Source organism: Drosophila yakuba, chromosome 3L, assembly GCF_016746365.2.
Source record: "Drosophila yakuba strain Tai18E2 chromosome 3L, Prin_Dyak_Tai18E2_2.1, whole genome shotgun sequence".
Classification (NCBI taxonomy): Eukaryota; Metazoa; Arthropoda; class Insecta; order Diptera; family Drosophilidae; genus Drosophila; species Drosophila yakuba.
In genome coordinates this window covers 586,189-607,411 of record NC_052529.2, presented here as the reverse complement: position 1 = coordinate 607,411, position 21,223 = coordinate 586,189, and the positions used below count along the sequence as shown (strand labels likewise).

At 45.5% G+C, this 21,223-nt stretch overlaps 2 protein-coding genes across 4 annotated transcripts in view; both read right to left on the bottom strand.

Moving 5' to 3' along the window:
* Positions 1-4: 4 nt before the first annotated feature.
* On the bottom strand, positions 5-1,573 carry LOC6532243 (probable protein phosphatase 2C T23F11.1). The gene is made up of 2 exons (XM_002092980.4): positions 1,331-1,573; positions 5-1,277 (listed from the first exon to the last, which is right to left on the bottom strand). The coding sequence occupies exon 2, from the start codon at positions 1,268-1,270 to the stop codon at positions 194-196; it is 1,077 nt and encodes a 358-aa protein (XP_002093016.1). The 5' UTR covers positions 1,271-1,277; positions 1,331-1,573; the 3' UTR covers positions 5-193.
* Positions 1,574-5,119: 3,546 nt separating this feature from the next.
* Positions 5,120-21,223, bottom strand: part of LOC6532242 (homeodomain-interacting protein kinase 2) — a 35,751-nt gene continuing 19,647 nt past the window's right edge. For 2 of the 3 annotated variants that reach the window (XM_039373635.1, XM_039373636.1), the window contains exons 3-10: positions 13,463-13,752; positions 13,081-13,401; positions 12,267-13,018; positions 11,608-12,201; positions 11,314-11,543; positions 9,220-11,177; positions 8,833-9,150; positions 5,120-8,734 (exon numbers count right to left, since the gene is read on the bottom strand). In XM_039373635.1, the coding sequence (XP_039229569.1) occupies positions 9,007-9,150; positions 9,220-11,177; positions 11,314-11,543; positions 11,608-12,201; positions 12,267-13,018; positions 13,081-13,401; positions 13,463-13,752 (4,289 nt within the window). In that variant the 3' untranslated portion in view covers positions 5,120-8,734; positions 8,833-9,006. The remainder of the gene's footprint in view (positions 8,735-8,832; positions 9,151-9,219; positions 11,178-11,313; positions 11,544-11,607; positions 12,202-12,266; positions 13,019-13,080; positions 13,402-13,462; positions 13,753-21,223) is intronic. The other variant, XM_002092979.3, reaches the window with a different exon arrangement.

The following is a 21,223-nucleotide window of genomic DNA, read 5'->3' as shown; positions in this document are numbered from 1 at the left end:
AGTGTTCTTATTTCCAAACTGGGCTGCTTCTTTATTTCAAATGAGAGGATCGTTGATTTCGGTTTATTGGCTGCCGAGGGAAGATGTGCGATAACTGATAATTTTGGACGGCCATTGTAGTATCCCAAATCCAAGTATAAATGTAGGAGCAAACAAATCCAGTAACAAAAAATGCAAAATGGAAAAAGAAACGTTAAAGGTTCTCCCTCGGAGTATGAGTATCGCTTTCGCGAAGTTCGAAGCCCAGGCCCAATCGCGAAGTCGACGTCCCCGAGTTGGGCGACGATGCCTGCGAATAGGGAGTGACGACCTTGATGACCGGCTGATCCTTGATGTCGCCCACGGTTTCTACGGGGGTCTTGCGCTTGCCACCGCAGCGCACGACCAGATCCTCGTAGCTCTTGTTGTGCAGCAGGCAGACCAGGATGACGGTCATGTTGTCGCCGCCCAGGCCGCTGTTCTGGCCATCCGGAGCCAGGCAGCTGCTCATCAGCTCCTCGCAGATGAGCTCCGGCTGCATGCCATTGCATATGCGGCTGCGCACGAACTGGCAGACGTCCGAGCTGCTCATCACATCCCAGATGCCGTCGCAGGCCAGCAGGACGAACTCCCAGTCGTCGGTGATGTCGCGCACCTCCACGTCGGGATTGGCGGTCACGATCTGCTCCTCGGGGCTCTTCTGCGAGTTCTTCTTGTAGATGAAGTCGCCGAGGGCGCGGGAGAGCGCCAGATTGCCATTGACCCGATTGAACTCCACCCAGCCACCGCCGGCCAGGATCCGTTTGCTCTCCCCCGCGTCAGTGGGCTTGTGGTCCACGGACAGGGCGTGAACCACTCCGCCAATGCAGGCGATGGCCCGCGAATCGCCCGCATTGGCGCAGTACAGGCGCCGCTCCCGAATGAGCACCACGACGGCAGTGGAGCCTGCCGTCTGCTCGCCAATGGTGCCATTGTGCAGCATCTCGCGATCGAAGTCGAGGAAGGCCCTCTTCAGGGCCAGCACCACGCCATTGTCCCGATACTCCGGCCGCTTCGTGACGAACTTGTGCAGATGCTTGCCCGCGAACTTGGCCACCGACGCACCACCGTGTCCGTCGTACACAGCGAAGAAGGCCGCCTGCGGATCCTCCGGCAGCGACAGAATGTGGGTGTGGGCGTCCTCCATCTCCACGCGCCATCCCTGCATGCAGGACGAGCCCACGCGGTAGCTGGCATTGCCGCAGCAAGCTGAGTCCTTGGTGGTCACCGGTTCCGACAGCGTCTGCCCCATGGTTAACCTAGGGATCCAGTGAGCCAATAACTTAATTAAGCTACTAAGTGAAGTGCTCACCTGTTGCCCTTCGATCGGTGACTTTATATCGCGATTTCAGTTGGTTTATGTCCTTCTTCAGGTCAGCTACGCCTTGTGGATGCAGGAGTAAAACAGTGTAATCACTCTGTGATAGCCAAATCGGGGTTTTGGAATTTAGACGACTGGCTCAACAGCGCCTACTTCCGCTCGATTCAGCAATCACCAATCACCAATTGAGGAAGGATTCTGATTCCTTAGCACCAAATTAAGTTACTTCTTACAGAACGTTTCCCATTAAATAAATAAGAAAAGTTGTTATTTTTGTTGTTGATAATTTTGGTTTTGTATTTGTTATCTGTTGTCGTTTTTTGTTTCTCTTTATTTTTTCCTTGTTTTTTTTATAATTTGGTTTGGTTTACTTTGTTAGCGTTTGTTTTCATATACACAAATACATCTAAGTATATATTGATACGCTCATATCGCGCATATTAAATTTTGTTCGTTTCATATATAGACATTTACTTTTAATTGTTGGTTGTGGCTGTAGATTACTACACGTGTATCCTTTTAGGCATATGTACGAGAGTATGTAATTACCATAATTTATATGCATCTGCATCTTTGAGTAGGTGTATCTGCATCTCTGTATCTGCTTCTACTTCTGTATCTTTTTCTGTATCTGAATTTCCCTTCGTGTGAGTTTCAAGTTTCTTAATTAATCCGCTTTGTATATATCTCTTTAAAGTGTAAAGACACTAAATTTCACAATGTTCGATTTCTTTCCCCCCCATTTTGGGCTACTCCCCAAAATTTCCGAAGATGGGATTGGGAGGGGTATTCCAAGCCAGAACTAGCCGAAAATCATTTGGGGAACTAAAGTTAATTTGTCGTGTGGAGTATGTTTGTGTCTGAGTATGTAAATAAGTTACGAAAATCTTCGGGCTTATTCATAATATATTCGTGTATGTATATAATTCTATATCGATATAGTCGTATTATAAAATCTCTAAACAGCCATAAAAGTCAAAAGTTCTTATTCATATCTATTAATTATCTAGACGCGTTTACACTGCCACTAAGTTGACGTAACTTGAGTTAATCTTTATCATATCTTTATCATTACCTTTATATTAATCTGTACTCTTTGCATTTCTAGCTTAACTCGCTTGCTGCCTAACTCTTCTGAAATCGGAACTCGATTGTTATAGGTTTTATCTGTTGGTTAGGGAGGGAACTCTATACATAAATACAAACGTTGCGGCTCATTGTTTCGTTTAGTTTAGTTTGATTGGTTTTGGATTTGGTTTTCGATTTGGGTTCGCTTCGCTTTGCTTTGGTTTGGTCTCGAGACTTTTAATTCAATTCATTCACTATGGCTACGATTATTTGTATTTGATAAATTAGCTGACCTCCTAATATCTTGGGGGCCCTCAAAAAGGTACGCATATCCGAATAAGACAGAGAGATATACTTATTACGTCGCGTATATATATATTTTGATTCGCATCTAACTCTAGTATCGATAGCTTATCAAGTACAATGCTAAATGTATCGGTGTGCTTGGTTTTTGATATAAGTTTGAATTTCATTTCCGTTTCCGTTTCTGTTTCCTTCGATTTCGATTTCCTTAAGCCTAAATAAGAGAGGACACCAAGTAAAAACATTCAGTACACGTTCATTGGAATACTATTAGAATACAAAAAGAGTGATTAAGTACGATTAGAGTTCTTGTGGTTGAGTGTTGGTGAATAAGTATTCATGCGGTAATGGTGAATTTGTGGCGAGGTGTTGTTGACTTTAAGTTATGTATTGGTGAGTTGATGTTGGTGAAACATTCAATAAGGTGCTGTTCAACTGAGTTTCTGTGAAGTGTTTGGTGTTGCGGTGTTGGTGAAACATCTTCAGGTTGTTTCAGTGTTGGTGAGTTGACTTTGACGAAATGGAGGTGCAAGGTCAAATCTCTTCGTTGACGATCGAAAACATTCATGTTGCGGGTTGCGTTCTTGGGACAGGAGCTTCTGGTTCCACTTGCCCGGCAATTCGTTGTTGTGTAACCCAGGGATCCCTGGATCAAATCTGAGGTCGGGGACTCGTAATCGCGATACTAGGACTAGGGGTCAAGGTCATGTACTACCTATGAATATGACTTGGTGCCCACGAAAAGGAAACACTAGTGGGATGTTGTGTTGTGTGGTGTGGTAAGTGATTCAGAGTCTTTTGAGTGTTTGAAGGAGTGAGTGAAGGAGTGTGCGCGCACTTTGATTATCCGTCCTTGGTTTACTTTCCTTCACTTTGTAGTCGAATGCAAAGCCTGGCCTCTACTCGCTATTTTTGCTAAACGTAAATGTATATGGAGTCTCTACTCGAGTTCGTATATAAAAATATTTAAATTCTTTAATCTGAAACGCGCAATCGCCAGAAGTGCGGACTGCCCACCGCTTTAAGTACATCTAGATTTTCGTATATTTCATATGTATATAAAAAGCAAATCCCATAAAAGTGCTCTCTCTGATCTATTAAAACATATATTGTTTCGATTACGTTTGTTCATCACCCAATGACTCCGCTTTGCTCTGGCCTCTTCAAATTCTGGCTTGTTTTGAAATCAGCAAAAGGTACGATCATTTAAATTCAATATCTTTACCGTTATTTACTATATATGTACGACTGTGAGTATGATCTCAGCTCTAGCTGCTATTTATCATATCGTATTCCTTTGTATTTCGTGTATATATACACATATTGTTCTGTTATTTGGTTTTCTGTAGGTAGGAAATATGCTAGTCTTATAAATTTCACACATCAACATTTCGGTTATCGTTATGATCTCTCCTCTTGCCTAGGAAATAATTTCTTAGTTAATAAAATATATATCCGCATATACATATATTCTGTGTGTGTGTATTAAAAACTTCTAATGTCGATCCGAACCACAATTTTTAAGAGAGCTTTAGAAGTGAAGGAGTTCTTTAAGTGAAGGAAACACGAAGAGAGGTTATCGATATCGTAATAAAGTTACTGGCCTACTAAGCCTACTAAGTCGCTATTATGCGCATCCGTAAAATTATGCTATCATTAAGTAGGAGAGGGCCCCTGCTAAGTTTTTGGATCTCGCTCCAGCTGTCCAGTTGTTCAGGTCCAGCTCAAACGAAAGAAATCTAGTTATGGACGGGTTCTTATCAATCTTGTTTGTCAACTCCTCTAATCTCCATCTCCAATGGATCCCAACTCCCTCAACCCATCTGTTACAGATTGGTTTTGAATTTCCGTTTCCGGTTCGGTTCAGTTTCGGTTTCGTTTACGCTTGCTCTGTTTTGGTAAATGCAAAACAAAATATCTTTACTTTCCGGTAAAAGCTCATCAATTGTTGGTCAATCAAACAACTTCGTGGAGGGTGGTTCAAAGTTCAACGTTCAAAGTTCAAAGTTCGAGGGGTGTGGCGGGTCGGGGCGGGGCGGGGCGCGCGAAATCAATCTATAATCTGCAGAAACCTGGTTGGTCTTCAACTAAATCTAAATCAGCTGAAGCTAGCCTCTGGCGGGGAGCAACTAGACTACTAGGTCCCCGAATCTAAAATGAAATTGTTTGCACAATTTGCTTTCGACTGGCTAATCGTTTTCGATATTATTGCACAATAACTACGATTATTATTATAAGTTCATTCACTAATCGTTTAAACTTAAAAATTATTTACTCCTTTGTAATTTGGTGGGATATATGTTGTATTTGTTGTTGTTCATCATCATCATCTCCGCGTGATCGCTTTTGATTAAGTTGTTCTTAAAGCACTAAGAAACGAAATAATAAGGAACTAAAGAAAAACGAAAATTGCAATATCTGTTATGTATATTTACGATCTCTATATTTTGTAGGACATAAGTAAATGTAAGCAATATATATATGGTATATGTTGTGGCTATGTTCCATTATTAAACAAAGTTAAGCAAAGAAACAAAGTAAATTAAAAGTACATTTAAATGGTTAAAATAGTAAAGTAGGGGCAACTCATCCGAACTCAGTACGATTAAACAAGTACATATGAAATATAGTATAATTAGTAAACATCGATCGGCATTACTCGCTCTACAGTATCAGTATCGTATATCATATCATCATATCATCATATTTTTTTGTCGGAAATCGAGAGGACGACGAGTACAAATACTAAGGCTACACAGTTAAAACATTTCTCATTTAAATATATACTATATACGTATATTAGAGTGTTTGTGTGGATCTCTCCGCTCACTTCGCTGCTGGTGGAAGCCACCCAGAGTTCCTCCTCCTAAATACAAGTCCTCCGACAGTGGGCCACAAAAGTCTGCTAACGACCGGGGTGGCTCCAACTGCCGGCTGCCTGTTTATTGAGTGTGAGTGTGAGTTTGTTTAATATAAGTTTAATTTGTTGATGTTGATTTTCTTTAAATATAAATGTAATTTGTTGCTTGTTAATATAAATTTAATTTGTCGTTTAATATAAATTTAATTTGTTTGTTTGTTTGTTGTTTTCATAAGTCTATTAACGTTTCGTTTTTGTTACATTTAAAGCGTTCATGATTTGTTTTCTTGTTTTTTGTTTTTTCTGGTTTGCTTTCTCCTAATTGATGCTCCTAAATATTGAGTAGAAAGAGAAGAAAAGTTCGTCTGCCCTCGCAGATACAGATATTTAGCATATACAAAGTTAATATAATATATTATAATATAAGTTCGCACACTGAGTGGGTGCAGGACAAGAAACACAAATCGGAAACACAGATCGCAACTTTCCGCTGACATCTAAACGGTCACACAGCTGTTTTTTGTTTTGTTTATACAATATTCATGCTTATTTGACTACATGCTTTAGTTGAATGGTCCATAAAATTTCTATAAAAAAAGAACTTGCTGAATACATCTATGTCTATTATCTAGATAAGGTTCTCTCTCTCTCGGCTTTAAACAAGAATCTTAAACTGCCGAGTTGTGGTTTTCGTTTATTGTTTATTACAATTACAATTGTTAGCTGCTGGTTGCCGTTATTGTTTATACACAAAATATATATCCATAATATAAATGTACTCGAACCACGTCTAGAATCTAGAATCTAGGTTTCTATGTTTTCGTATTTACTCGTATATATTCACAACACTAACGTTTCTTAATTACGTCTATGTATGCTACAATTTATCTCCCTTGCCTACTACAAAAAGTGTTATTACTCGCTTGTTAAAAATGTATTTGCTTGGTTAAAAAAACGATTTGTTGTCGTGCTAACGCTATTGAATCCTGCACACTAATTAGTTAACAGATAGATGCATATTCCGTATCCGTATCTCAATTGGTTATTCGTAATTTTAGGTAATTTCTATTCGCCGACGACGACTGACAAAAAACGTTTGCGGACTTCTCTGCCTGCTTCTCGCTCGTTAAAAACTACATCACAATAATTATATGCTAGATCGATCATTTCCAATCGTCGGAGTTAATTTTAATTCAACCCGATCCCGAAATAGCCTACTGTACACAGCTGAATTGGGAAGGGGCGAAGGATGGTTTAAATATTTCTGCTCTGTATCAGTATAATTCATTATATAGGAAGTGCCACCCTCGAAGGACCGATCTTTCTAAACTCCCGGTTAAGATAACCGAGTAATCGAGCCCAGGAGGGCGAGAAATTAGTTGCTGCTCGGTTATTTAATCGCAAAGAGTTATGTTTAATTCTAACTACGAAATACTTTAGGAAACCTATTTAACAAGATTTATAGTTTAGTTTATATTTTATATTAAGGATCTATAGTGGGCGAGTTAAAGTAAGCCAGGTTTGTACATATCAAAATTGGATTCTATATATTACATCTTCTTCGCTGGGGAAAAGCCTAAAACAAGGGATTTGTAGTGGGACAAACTCTAAAAGCCTAAACTGCTAGATTGCTTGTTATTTTTGTTAGGTTTTGTACTTTAGTAAACATTCTTATGCGCTTTCCCATTTAAGAGAAGAACCAAAACGCAGATCTTGTTCCGGGACACAGAGAGGTTAAAAAGAAATGTGAAGTCTAAAAATTAAACGTACCGCAGACTAACTGGCTTCGCTGACCTGACTTTAACAACTGATCAGTTTCAAAATCGGCTTTTAGTTGCCGGAGCCCAACTAGCTTTAGTACCGATATATATATGTAAGTATATGCGTATTATGTACACTTGTTCCTATAATTATTTGTTGTTGCTCGTTAAACATAATTTAGAATTGTTATCCGTTATCTGTTAGTTGTTAGTTGTAATTCTTTTCTCGGCTATTCCTATGAGTGAGTTACGAGTGTGTAAAAAACGTTCGCCCTTTAACCTTCTCCCGTTCTATCCACTAAATCTATGAGCTATGTAATTGTTAAGTTCTTTGTTGATATCTCCTAGGGTATCTATTTTATTTGCTTGTTTGTTTGTTTGTTTGCTAGTAAGGTTTTTGCGGTATTCAATTTGTTGTGGTTCTCTACTAACCTCGTCTAACTCCTGCTCCTGCATTATTATCGTAATCATACTCATACTCATAATCATAATCATAATCCTGATCATAATCTTCATCGTCTTTCGTCGTCTCAATTTGTTTTGTTGCTTGTTTTGTGTAAAAGGCAAATTGCATAACAATGTTGTTTATTTTCTTATCTGGTTGCTGTTGTTGCTGCTGCTGCTAGGTTTTTGATTTTCTGAGGTACTTGCTAGGGAATTTCGAAGCTTTCTCTTACTGGCCCTCTGGCCTAATGTTGCAGTTGTCGACGTGCCGTAAACTCTAGTTTTGTTTAGCATTCTCTTGATATATAGTATTCATAATAATAGTGTTACATATGCATGTATATAATATATAAGTGGATAATAGAGAATATTATGTGGAAGTTATCAATAAAACACACAACACACATTAATAAAACGCTTTCGTTTCGTGAAGAAAAACATCGCTCGATATGCACCTAATTCGCATATTTCGAGGGTATAGAAGCTATAGCTGTAGTGTGTGTGTGTGGGTGTGGCGTTGTGCTGATACACAACTAGCCAAAAGTTTACCTGAGCACTGTACACCCAGCTGCGTGTAGGAGTGCTTTACATTTATATATTTAATATTATTTAAAAAAATAATAAAAATTAATAGTAGCAGAAGTGAGATCCCACGGGACCTCGAAAAAAACTAGCTGAGAACTGGCAACGAGGTTCGGGGACTTGGACATGGCTTAACGTTGGCGGCGTGCTTTACGTGTTGCAGTTGTGTCTGAGGATGTTGCTAATGCTGATGCTGATGCTGCCGTTGCTGCGGCGTCGTCGCTGCCCGCCTGCAGCATGGAGTTGTTGTGGATGATAGTCTGCTGCATGAGCAGCATGAACCACCAGCACTGAGTTAGCTGCAGCTGCTGTTGCTGTTGCTGCAGCTCTTGGCTTTGCTCCGGCTGATCACCTGCCTCGCCCGAGGCCACAAAAGATCTGGGAATGGAAAAAGGATATACGATCATTAGTCGCATGATTCATGATTTGATGGAGAAGTCTGAATTCGGCTCGGCATCCCGGCATTTTCGACTCACTCGAGCGTTGAATCATTCGATCGGGCTCTAGCTCAAGATCATAACAACAGTGGTGATGGTGGTGTTGTGCGGTGTGTGGTTGGGTGGTTCTTAGTTCATGGTTCTGGGTGGGTGCACATCCTTGTCCCGCGTCTCTCCTCATCGCCCCTCTCCCCGTCAACTCCCATCGTCGGTCTACTCAGCCCCATACCATATGTTGGTGGGCGCGAAGTGCGCCGCGTGTTTGCTGGCGGCTACCTGGGCAGGACTGAGCGGTCCAAACTGGCTGTACTGGGTGGGTATCTGAATGTGAGCTGGCAGCGGGTGTGATGGTATCACCTGAGAAAACGGTAACATGTAGCGATTAGCTACGATTGAATAAAAGGTATGATGTATAGCCGAACTCACCTGACGACTGGAGCTGTTGTGGGCCGGAGGTGGGGCCACCACCGCCCGGTTGGCGTAGGCATAGCTAGGTGCCGCCTGTGAAACGAAAACTGTGGGCCGGCGGTAAATGTCGCCCTGCGCATAAATATCCGGCTGCAACAAAGCGGCCGCCGCCGTCGATGATGGCGACCCGCCCAGCGGAGTTCCGGCCTGGTGATGATGATGTCCATGACTGTGATGATGCGGATGCGGGGCCACACTCGACGGCGGTGGCTGGGTGCTTCCTGGCAGTCCCACGCTGCCCGGCGGCGGCTGTGAAGGCTGACGATAGACCTGTGGAGGACCCCACGATGGAGGACCGACGCTGGCCGCCGCCGCTGCAGCTGCAGCAGCTGCTGCGGCAGTCGCAGCGCTTATCGACGAAGACGACGATGTGGAGCTGCTCTTGGAGTGGGCCAATGGTGGAGCCACAGTCGGGGCCACATAGCTTATGGGCGCTACAGAGGGAGCCTCGCGCTTTGGATGAGCAAGCGGCAGAGCGGACACCCCAGAGCCCGAAGATGTTGGAGCCCAGGAGGAGCGCTTCGTGTCCAACTGTTGCGGCGGAGCAGCAGCATACTCAGGATAGAACTCGGCTGGCTCCTGCTTGGTGGGAATGTGCGGCAAACTGGCCGAAGATGAGGGCTGGCTGGGTGCCTGCGGCTGGTAGCCACACTCGCTTTGGGCCATGGCCAAGATGCGTTTCTTTTGCGACTGGCCGGGCTCATACTTGATGCTGGGCTGTGGCTGGGGCAACACCTGCTGCGGCGGTGGCTGCGGTTGGTACTGCTGCTGCTGTTGCTGCTGCTGTGGAGGAGGAGCAGGTTGTTGCTGCTGTTGCTGATGATGATGGTGATGCTTGGGACTTCCCACGGCGGCTGCGGCGGCGGCATGATGACGACGACGGGCATCTTCCGGATCATGATCACCTACGGTTACGCATGGAATTACTAGCTGGACGTGCGATGACTTATGGCGACTGAGATGCGACTGAGATTGGGAGGAACTGGGGCAGAGGACAGGGGCACCAAACTGAGCGGAAGAGGAGGACATGGCAGAGGAGGAGGAGGTGGGGGCGGGATGATGGGGATGATGCTGATGGTGACTGGAAGTGGAAGCAGACGTGGAGGAGGACGTGGACGTGGCTTGGTAATGAGGATGCGTCGCCGGCTGAGTGTGACTCGGAGGCTGTGACTGAAGCTGATGCTGAAACTGCGATCCCGATCCCGATCCCGCTGCCGATCCCGCTCCCGTTCCTATTCCACTTCCACTCGCTGGCTGATGAGGCGGATTCAGATGATGAGACGGATTCAGATGATGAGGGTGGTGGTGGTTGTGGTGACTACTGCTACTGTGGCTACTGTTACTGCTATGGCTACTGCTATGCTGGCTACCCTTGCCGCTGTTGCTTCCCAGTTGGTTCTGATTCGGATTCGTATTCTGATTCTGAGTCTGAGCATTACCATAGTTTATCTGCTGCTGCTGCTGTTGCTGTTGCTGCTGGGGATGTGGATGCGGCTGCTGGTGGGCGCTGCTCCTGCTACAGGAGGAGCTTGGCGCGTGCTGCAGCAGACTGCTGCTGGTCTGCGACTGGGCATGCGCCCGTTGCTTCATCACCGGCACCTGGGCTCCTCCAGCCTCTCCGCCCTCGTCCTCGCTGTCCGAGATCGTTATCACAGCCGTGGGCGAGGGCGTGTCGTGGATGGTTATCGTCGGCTGCTTCACGTGCTGCGGATGCTGCGAACTCTGCGGATGCGGCTGCTGGCCATGCTGCTGATGGGCATGTGCCGGTGGCTGTTGGTACACCACTGCTCCTCCGGCTCCTCCGTTGGCGTTGCAGTTGCTCACAATGTGGTGACCTGAGGAGCTGCTGTACGGCTGGGCATGGGCGACGGGGACGTGATGATGGTGCGAGCTCGACGAGCTACCATTCACAATGTCTGGGGGAGAGGGAAAATATCAAATTAGTGGATATCATGCATTATTTTCCATTCATTTTTCAATCGTTTTCAATTCGAAAGTTTCAAATCGAAATGAGAATGGTCTGGGAAGGTTTCATATTGCATCTGGACTCACTGCTAGCGGAGGCAGCCGAGGAGGCCACCACCGATCCGGCACTGGCGCTGTAGCCACTGCCATTCCCGTAGTTGCAGTTGTGGTGCGTGTGGTACTGCGGCGACACGTGGGCTGCGCGCTGGTACCGCTGCTGGTGGGGCGGCGAGCTTTCCTTCACCCGCTTCTTAACCGGCGACAGCTGCTGGTGCTCCTTCTTCTCGTGGCGCGGCACGCGATAAGAGTTGCCCTTGCTGAAAGAAGGTAAGTCGAACATAAGGTTGGGTTTTCGCCGAGGAGTTGCCAGTTAACACTCACGCGATATGATGAGCCGGCGACTCCTTCTTGAGATCGTTGCGTGGCAAGTTGAGGTGGTGCTTGGGATAGATCTCCTCCACATTGAAGAGAGGCGTCGAGTCCACGATGAGCGAGTGGGCGGGCGCCTGCTGCGGCCACGACGGCACCAAGGCCATCTGCCTTCCAGTCTGTGGCCAGGCTACTCCGCTGGCCTGCACACGATTCGTGAGGAGCATTCTCTGACCAGAAGTTGGCTCCACCATGGAAACCGGTACGGGCACATTGACGTACTGCTGCGGCGGCACCTGCAACGGTGGCTGCATGGTGGCACTGCCCACCACCACATGCTTGGTGGGACTGGGCATCGTCTGGTACGAGGGCGGGCACAGGATGTTCGAGACCAGCTGGTGCTGGAAGCTATCCGTCCGGGTCTGCGGATACTGTCGGGCCACACTGCGTCCGTTGTAGATCTGGTAGAGTCCCTCGTAGGCCAGAGGACGACCATCGCGCACTAGGCGCTGCACCTGGCTGGTCAACTGGTTGTTGATCGTGAACGTCATGTTCTCCGTGCTCGAGGGCACGAAGTTGGTCACCAGCGTCGACGCGGGCTGCACCCTGTCGAAGATCATGGAATTTGGTTAATATAAACAACTAATTTCCTGACTAACTCCTCTACTTACGTGTGGAAATCGCCTCGGCGGCACACCTCCATCATCTGCACGGATGCCTTGACATTGTTGCAGTAGACATAGTCAACCAGATGGGTCAGCCGTGTAAACGAGTGGTTCAGCGCTTCTGCGGGCGTGAGTCGCCGCTCCTGATCAATGGTCAACATGCGCTTCAGCAGATCGATGAACTCCCGCCTGTCCGTCTTCTCCGCCAGCAACTGACCTCCCTCCAAGTCGGTGGGAACATTCACCTGCCCAATGTCATCCAGACAGTTGAAGATGTACTTGCGCGCCTCCTTGCTCTTGGTGTTCGTCTCCGCCTCATGCTCCTCGGTGGTCTTTAGCCGCCAAAAGGGATACGTCGAGTCCACGTCGCGGTAGAAGAACTTCGAGGTCTTCGAGGCGCTGTTCAGCATGTGCTCTGTGGGCAGGCCTTGTGTCTGTGAGATGTAGCGGATCTGGTCGAACTCCGAGCTGCCCGGATAGAGCGGCCAGCCGAGGAAGAGCTCTGCCACCACGCAGCCCAGTGACCACATATCGATGGCCTCACAGAAGGGCAGACCCAGGATGATCTCGGGAGCACGGTAGTACCGCGACTGCAGGTAGGTGTTGCAGACCGTTTTGCTCACGTGAGAGGCGCTACCGAAGTCGATCACCTTGACGCGGTAGGGCTGACGCACTGGGTCCACCAGCATGATGTTCTCGGGCTTCAGGTCGGCATGGATCAGACCCAGTTGTTTCAGCTTCAACAGGGCAGTCAATACCTGAGATACGAAGTACAGAATTAATCAAGGAACTGCGATGGCTGCTAGAAATTATGACTCACCTGCTCCAGAATGGGCCTTATGTACTTGAGGGGCAGCGGCGAGAACTTGTTCTGCTTGAGGAAATCGTACAGGTTCTGCTCCAGCATCTCGAATACCAGGCAGGTGTGGTTCTTGTGCTGGAAGCACTCAAAGGCCCGCACAAAGTTGAACTCGTCGGCATTCTCCTGGCTGAGGCGCGAAAGGATCGAGACCTCGATCTGGCCCTGCCGCGCGTACGAAGGATGGTTCTTCAGGATCTTGATGGCCACGATCTCGGAGGTGCCGCGCTTCCAGCACTTGACCACCTGGCCAAAGGTGCCGCGGCCCAAGAACTCCAGTACCTGTAATCAAAGAAGTGCCTGTTAGTATCCGAAAATGTACATTGAATACACCAAAACCCACCTCATACTCCGCCGACAGGGAATAGAGCACCTCGTGCTGCACCAGCTGGTAGTCGCCATCCGCTCCGCTGCTCGACCTTTTGCTGGGGGGCTGCGTGTTGGCATGACCCCCCGAGGTGGCGACCTTTGTGTGCGCCGTTTTGAGGCTGCTGATCCTCCCGATTCCGTCTGGTCCTGGTCCCGATCCCGCTTTCGATCCTCCAGATCCTGCTCCCGCTGCTGCTGAAGAGTCCTGCTGCGCTGGCGGGCCGTGGCTGGAGTTATATGAGTCTACGCAGCCGCAATCACAATCTGAAAGATTCGCAAGAGGCAAATATTATTAGTTAGCAATTCATTTGGCATCACGGTAACTAAAGCTAATTGTGCACCTTTTCTAAAAAGCCTTCTTATGACTAAGGAGATCATTGTTCTTTTGTGTACGTGTTGTGTTTCTTCCGCTTCTTTGTCGAGGAAAATTTCCTGTCGCCACCTTTTTCGATGTCGGGCAATTTCGCTACCTCGCAATCTAGCCGATAAAATGCAACTGAACGCAGTTCCACCTTTCCATTCTGCCCGAGACGCACTCATATTGTATGGCTATATGGCCTATAGAATCTGTATCTGTGCACTGCACTCACATCACCATTTGCGACTTGTCAACGCCCCCAACAAAGCGGCGAAGAAAGCGCCGAAAAAAGGAAAACATTATGGGAATTGGCCAACAATGATGAAGATGACTAAGTGAATGGGTGGACACAGAGTGTAGGTAGCAATGTAGATGCCACGGAAGTGGAATTATGACTGAGATGTATCCCCACTTCAGGCCAAGAAATTCATTAATGTGTTTGCAGAAGTCATGATGCTCTCGAAAGCTGTAAACGATGCATCAGCTTGAATGAGTGAATTTACTGTGTGAGTTATCTTAAAATAAAACATCATTTAATTTCATACTTTAATTGTGGGAATTATGGTTCCCTTGGAACTTGTTCATCACAACGTGATGCGATGGCATAACATCATTATGGCGAACACATGTTGAGTTCCATGCCATCCACTTCGCCTGACTTGCCCGTAGTTAGCAACTAAAAATAGAAGCAGTTAACTAGGCAGGTCAGGTCTATGGCAACCTCCCAAAATCGATTGCTACTTCTTCACGTATTCACATAACCTAATTAATTTACGTCAAAGGACATTTGATATGAATGGGAGCGAGGGGCGTTAAAAGGGCGATAGAAGGACTCTCACCCACGCACTCTGGGCAATTATATACACCGGGAAAGGAACGGCTGGTTTCCTGGGCTTCCCAGCAGAAGGGTCGGGTCACGTGGGCGTGGTCAGCTTGGGTAAGCTAACTGGACAGCGGCGAAGAGTGGCGAGGAGTGAGAGGCAATCAATGCTAAAATTAAGGACACACGCGATGAAAACTGAGACGTGCGGTGGGAAATTTATGGCGAAACTTGAGGCGGCGCCAGCAGTGAATGAAATGAAAATAATATCAACTAAAATAAATGCAATAAATTATGCAAAACGGGGCAAAGAGAAAAAACTTGAATACCAGTTGAAAACCGAAAGACGAAATTGAAATGGAAAGGCAGGCAAAGGCAGGCAGCCAATGGAGGTCACCGCGAAGGCAAAAGTCGCCGGCGGAGGCAGCGAAGGTCAAATCGAAGGTTGCCCAGTTTCCAAGCCTCCTCTGCCTCCTCAGTCTCCTCACCCCTCCCAGCCAACCCACAAATTTGATAGCTCTCTCGTGGACCAGTTCTGCTCCGGTCCTGGCAAGGACTTCTTGCACAACGCTCACGTGGCAAGAGCATTTGCTGCATCATCCAGCCAGCAGCAACAAGTTATATGGACACACTCGCAGAAAACTTAACAAAAAAGTATTTATTAGCAAATACTACAATCAGACTATTGGCAATTTTAAATCAAAGGTGTAGAAAAGTATGTTGTAACCTAAACTCTTGAGTGATTTTTAGTGCCAATCAGTTGTAAATTAAGTGTAATGGAAACACTGCTCAAGCAAAGCTTTCTTATTAATATGTTTATATTTTATAAGTTGCTAGTGCATATGTTTTATTGTCTGAATTGTCTTAATTTTCCCTGCAAGTGCACACTCAGCACAAAAGTTGCCAGTGCTTTGACATCATTTGTCCCTCGGGTTACACAACGCAGCAGCGCCGGAAAAAGAAAAAATATATAATAAAACCGATTTTGTTTACGCAAATCTCGGCAGCAGTAGCTGAAATTTAGAGAAGAGGGGGAGGAGGAGGGGCAGGAGGCCACACGGAGGCAAACTTGCAACGTGACGCAGTTTTAGCAAACAAAACGAATCTGCGCTGCCTGCGGTTTCCACTCGTATTTGTGTTTTAGTTGCCCCTTTCGCCCCAACCTCCTCTGTTTTTTCCAATTTCTGTGTCTGTTGCATAAAAGATTCAGCCAACTGTAAATGCTGGTGGGGATGGGGGATGGGGTTGGGGGGTGGGGCTAGGAGGGTGCATGAACCTAAAAGGGGGCGTCGTATCGAATGATTTGCGGGGGCGTTTGCCCGATGCAACCGATCTGCTCCCGGGGATCCAAATTGAATTGGATTCGCTTAGGCAGCTGTATTCAAACCAATATCGTTAGTCCAATGGGCATTCAAAGTAATTGAAGAGTGCAGAAAAAATTATTCCAAACAAAAGAATGTCAGTGCTAGAAGTGTTTAATGCGAAATATCCCCAGTTAACCCTTATGAAAACCCTTGCCACTACTTTAAAAGTTCAGCCATTAAAGAATGTGGAATTCCCCAAGGTTTAGTTTGGTTTTTTTCCTAGTTATTCGAACTTGTGTTCCATGTTAACCCCTTGCTGCCCCAGTGGTTCCCAGTTGCCATTATCGCCGATGTTGTTTGTTATCGGTTAATGGTTGATCGCCCAACGAGTTCATTGCGGTTTTTAAGCAGAAAACTGATAAACACCATGCTACTGTGTCCCTGGATGGGAAATTGGCTTGGGTTCTAAGTCGACTTGGCAGCACAAGGGATTCCTCTTCATAGATGTTTGTAATCCCATTGCACAACTTTAATACGCTAGTTGGCAATTATAAGCTAACACCGAGAGAACACGTGCAGTAATGGCTTAATTTTGATTAAGACATTCGTGGGGATTAGTTCATTGTTCGGAAACTTACCATTTAACATATATTGCCTTATATATTTAAGAGGTTCGGAGAAAGTTTTGAGAACTTTTTGGCTAATTGGTGGGACTTTCCAGCATTTCACTTATGTATACGCCGCGTTGGTTTTTAGCGAAGCGAAAATGCAAATTCACCACTTTGGCTTTTGTGCTTTTGTTAAAATGCAGCCCAAAACCTTGCAGCGGAAGTGAAACAAAGCGAAAAACGAGCATAATTATATAGCATCGAGAAATTCAAAATAAATTATTTACAAAACGGAAGCGGAAAGGCGCTAAATGAAAAAGAGGGAAGGCAGCAAACGCGCTAAATGCAAAAACACAAAACAGGGGAAAACACTGTGAAAGCAACAGGTTAGTTGGCTTGGACCCAACTTGTCTGAACTCCGGCTTTAGCTGTAGCTGCGTGCTTGGGCTCCATGGAGCCATGGCTCCTCCTATATGGTGGTTGTTATTGTTGTTGTTGTTGCAGTGCGTTTGCCGCATATTAAATGCGCTGATTAATCGCCGCAAACAATAAACAAGGGGCGGAAAAGGGGCAGGGGATCGGAAAAAACGGGGACAAGAACCGGGAGAAGCTTACACTGAAATAAAAGAAATGTAAGCTTACATTTTAAATATTTAAATAAAGTTGATACTGAACGTAATATTTTCGAGCTAAAAAACCACTTAGAAGTTACCAAACAAGTTGCGGCCAACTAATGTGCATGATTGCAAACATCAAGCGCTGTATAATGAATATGCATTATAACGATATGATATAGAAAACCGGGAGTCAAGGTGGCTGCCCTGAAATCATACTGCTGAAACACTATAATTTCTGTTTCTGTGTATCGCAGTCGCAGTCACGACGAGGGGCTGGAGGGGGGGGCCTTGGCTTTCGGGGTGGCTGGGCGTTTGGGTGAAAAGCGGGTGGCTGGCAGGGGGGAGGGAGGTGGAGGGAGAGTATAAATATTTGTCGCTGCAATGAGAGCAATGCACGGCCAAGCATTTCCACTTGTCAACGCACCTGACGAAGCCAGCAACAACAGCAAAAGCAACAACAACAGCAACAACAGCATAGGTGGCACCTACAAAACATGAACCTACAGACACGAACAAAAAACAAGTTCCAAAAGCAGCAGAAAAACAGCAACAGCAGCAACAGCAGCAGCAGCAGCTACAATTGCCCGGCCAACAAAGTTGCCGGCGACCTCTCCGCCCCCTTTCCACCTCCTTCTCCGCCTCTCACCCCCGCCCATCTCCACGCCCAGCAATCAGTGTGAAATGGGAGCAGGCAGAACGTGCAAGAACAACGGAGAAAGTCGGCGCTGAAAGCCGAGAAGAAAGAGAGGTGGAAGGCGGAGCAATTACCCAGAAGCTTTCGTGATTCTGCTGCTGCTTCTTCTTCTGGCCATCATTATTATGGATGTTGCTGCTGTTGCCAATGTTGCTGTTGACAATGTTGCAGTTGCTGCTGATGTTGCTGCGGGTTTGTCACATGAACAGCCTTCCTACTAACTTTATTACAGCCGCTGCTGCTGCTGCGTTTTTTATAGATGTGTGCTAAACTACTGCTGCCACTTTTGAGGCTTATGTTGCATAGACATAGCTTTCTATTGTATGGTGTTGTGTCAGTGATGTTGCAGCTTGTTTTTGTCGAGCTAGAGACGTGGCTTTCATTGCTGCTGCTGCTTCATGCATTTGTGCACTTACTGTTGCTGATTTTTCTGATTATGTATCTGACTTCGCTGCTGCTGTTGCTGCTGGCGTTGCATATTTCATGGCCCGTGTTGCATATTTAACACCCGATGGCAATCTTGCACTCATTTGCATCCTCCACCCGCCACTACCGCCCCCTTCACCCATCAAAACCTCTGTGATGTTCCCAACCACAATCAGAAGACGAGTTATCCCAGGCAAAAGCAGCGAGAAAGAAGCGACGATCTTTAAAATTTCAGATAATGTCAGATGTGGCACTCGTGCAACAAATTGCAGCGACATGTTGCTGCTGCACGAAGAAGCGGGGCATGGAAACAAACTGTCGCCTTTCTAAAAAACGAAGCAGAAAACATCACATGGTACTTTCACAACTTCGAGCCAGAGAAGATGTACCAAAAACAAGAAATAAAAGAGAATCACTCAAAATGCATCGTTTCATATGAACAGATCCCCTGTATTAACGATCGCTGTAGAGATTTACTAAAGACCGAGCGTCATTAGTCTGTGATCAGCTCGTTTGCTGAGCTTCTCCCCATTTTTAATCAGCGCAATGGCTTCAAGTTCTCCCACCAAATCGATGTGTTATCCCAGTTAGTGGCTAGCCACCAAGTTAGACGGGTTCTCGAGTCCATCCAAAATGCATCGTTAGCTCTACAGCTGGCAACATGGCATCGATGGATGATGATAATGATGATTGAATCGATGGCCCGGCAACAACGGGCGTTGCATGCAACATGTTGCCAAGAAACGCCATTTACATATGCACATATTTTCCAAATGGCAATCGGAAGTTCGTATTTTCGCATTTGCCACGCTTAGCCAAATGGAAAATGCAATAAATCAAATGCACCAGCGGCGGCAACAACAACGCTTCAGTGAATTTCTTGCTTCAAGTTGGCAGCTCGAAATAAAAGTTGCCACTTTTATATTTGTGTGTGTTATAAACCCCCCCTCATTTCGTCTCGTTTTGATTTGTGCGCCTTTGCAGCTTGGCAACAATATGGCCAAAAGCCGAGGCCACGCTGGCGATAACGACGCTAGAAATACCCTCGATTGCAGGATATTATAATTTCTCTTAAGTAATGTGGGATTAAATGGAATTGTGAACTTTCAAAAGGATACATTTGTTAAAATTGTAGGTTCATAATAGTTTTAAAAATAGTTTCTGTAATTAACAACATTCGAGACTACCCGACTTCTGGGCGAATTTCTAGGGTTATCCAGAGTAAGCAACAACAATGTGCTGAATAATGCTGAAGTTACTGCAATTGTTGTTGCTTTAATTGTTTTACTTTTTCTACTGCTGCCATTGCTGTTGTTCTGGCTCGTTGTTGTTGTTGCTCCTTCCATTTGTGTAATTGCATTGCACACTTGATTGCATTCAAGACGTCGACCGAGGCAGCGCCGTCCATGACGCCAATGAAGCCAGCGCCCAGCAACAACAAATCCGCAACGATCGCTCCCGCTTTGCCATTCGATATCGCTATTTCTCTCGGTGCACGGCAAGAAATTGTTGCTATTTCCCAAGAAAATAAATGAAAACAAAGCTGATGATCAAGCGGGTCTAGACAGTGAAACAAATCGACTCTTTGTAAACCCCCATTGATTATTATTATTTTGCAAGACATTCAAGAGCTTTTCTCTGCGTGGAAAGCATAAGCTGACACTGCCATTGGTTAATGCTCGAATCGGGTTTCTTTCGAATATTGCCATTATTGCCACGGAGCCACAACAATGCAACCAGCAAACAAGATTCAATTACAGCAAACACAATAACACAAAATGGCCTTTAAAGAGCTGCTTTTTGTGCTCCTTTTTTTCGGTGCCGCTTTGCGGATCTGCCAAACAGACAAAACAGCACAAAAAGCTAAAAAAGCTAAAAATCAAAGAAATTTCCATTGCAATTTCAATTTAAATTGCGCGGATCTACGGCAGCATGGTTTCTGAGAGTTTTCCAGGCTATTGCGCGGCGCAGCTAGAGCGGCAAGAGGAAAAATTAGGTAAAAGCAGCACCCACAACACGATACACACACACAGCAGTGTATCTAATGTATGAATGAGGCATTTCTTTAAACGATCGTTCATTTATTAATAGAAGGTCTGTGGAAACTATAAAAAACAATGTTTTCAATAGCTCTCTGTTTAGCTTTCTTTATTTTTTTGTTTCAAAACTAATCTCTTGGTCGCGAGTGTGCGACGAGAGGTAAACGCTTGTGGAACGCAAGCGGATTTATTTCGCTGTGCGAAAGCTTTTGGATGCTGACTGAGCAACGGATACGATGGCGGGTGGCGTTTACCTCCACCCACAATGCCACCCCCTTTTCCCGCCCACCCAAAAAACCCCCCGCGTAACGATCCACTTTTTGATCGCTTTTTCGGTTGCTTTTCGCTGCCTTTCGGTTAAATGTTGCATGCAGTTGACAAGTCGACAGCGGCAATAGCAACGAAATCATTTCAAATTAAACGTAATTCATGGCAAAAGAAACCGAAAATACCCAACACAAAACCGAAACAAACCAACAAAATAATACAAAATTAAAGGGAAATTTGTTCGCCGTCCACTTTTCGGCGGGTGAAAGTTTTGCTCTTCGCAGATTAAGATCAACCATTCGAAATGAACCGAATTGAAATTGGCAAATTGCACAGAAACTTGAAATTGGACGATGAATGGCGGGCTATCTGATGAAAGAAATGCAGTATCATTATGTTATCTGAATGGTTTCGAAACCAAAATGGCAAGACTCTTCTATCGAAACAGAAAACATTTAAATTCCAAACTAACATAGGTTTGTGCATGCTTTATAGAAACGATTCTTTGCTATTCAGTATTTTTCAAAAATGTAAATAGTAGAACCCTAAACACTCTTTGTTCAATTTGTTTAACTGTGCAAATGGTAAAGCGCTTCTTGGGA

What these genes read in the sequence shown, in the direction of transcription:
- LOC6532243 (XM_002092980.4), bottom strand. Translation starts at nt 1,270, where the DNA reads ATGGGGCAGACGCTGTCGGAACCGGTGACCACCAAGGACTCAGCTTGC.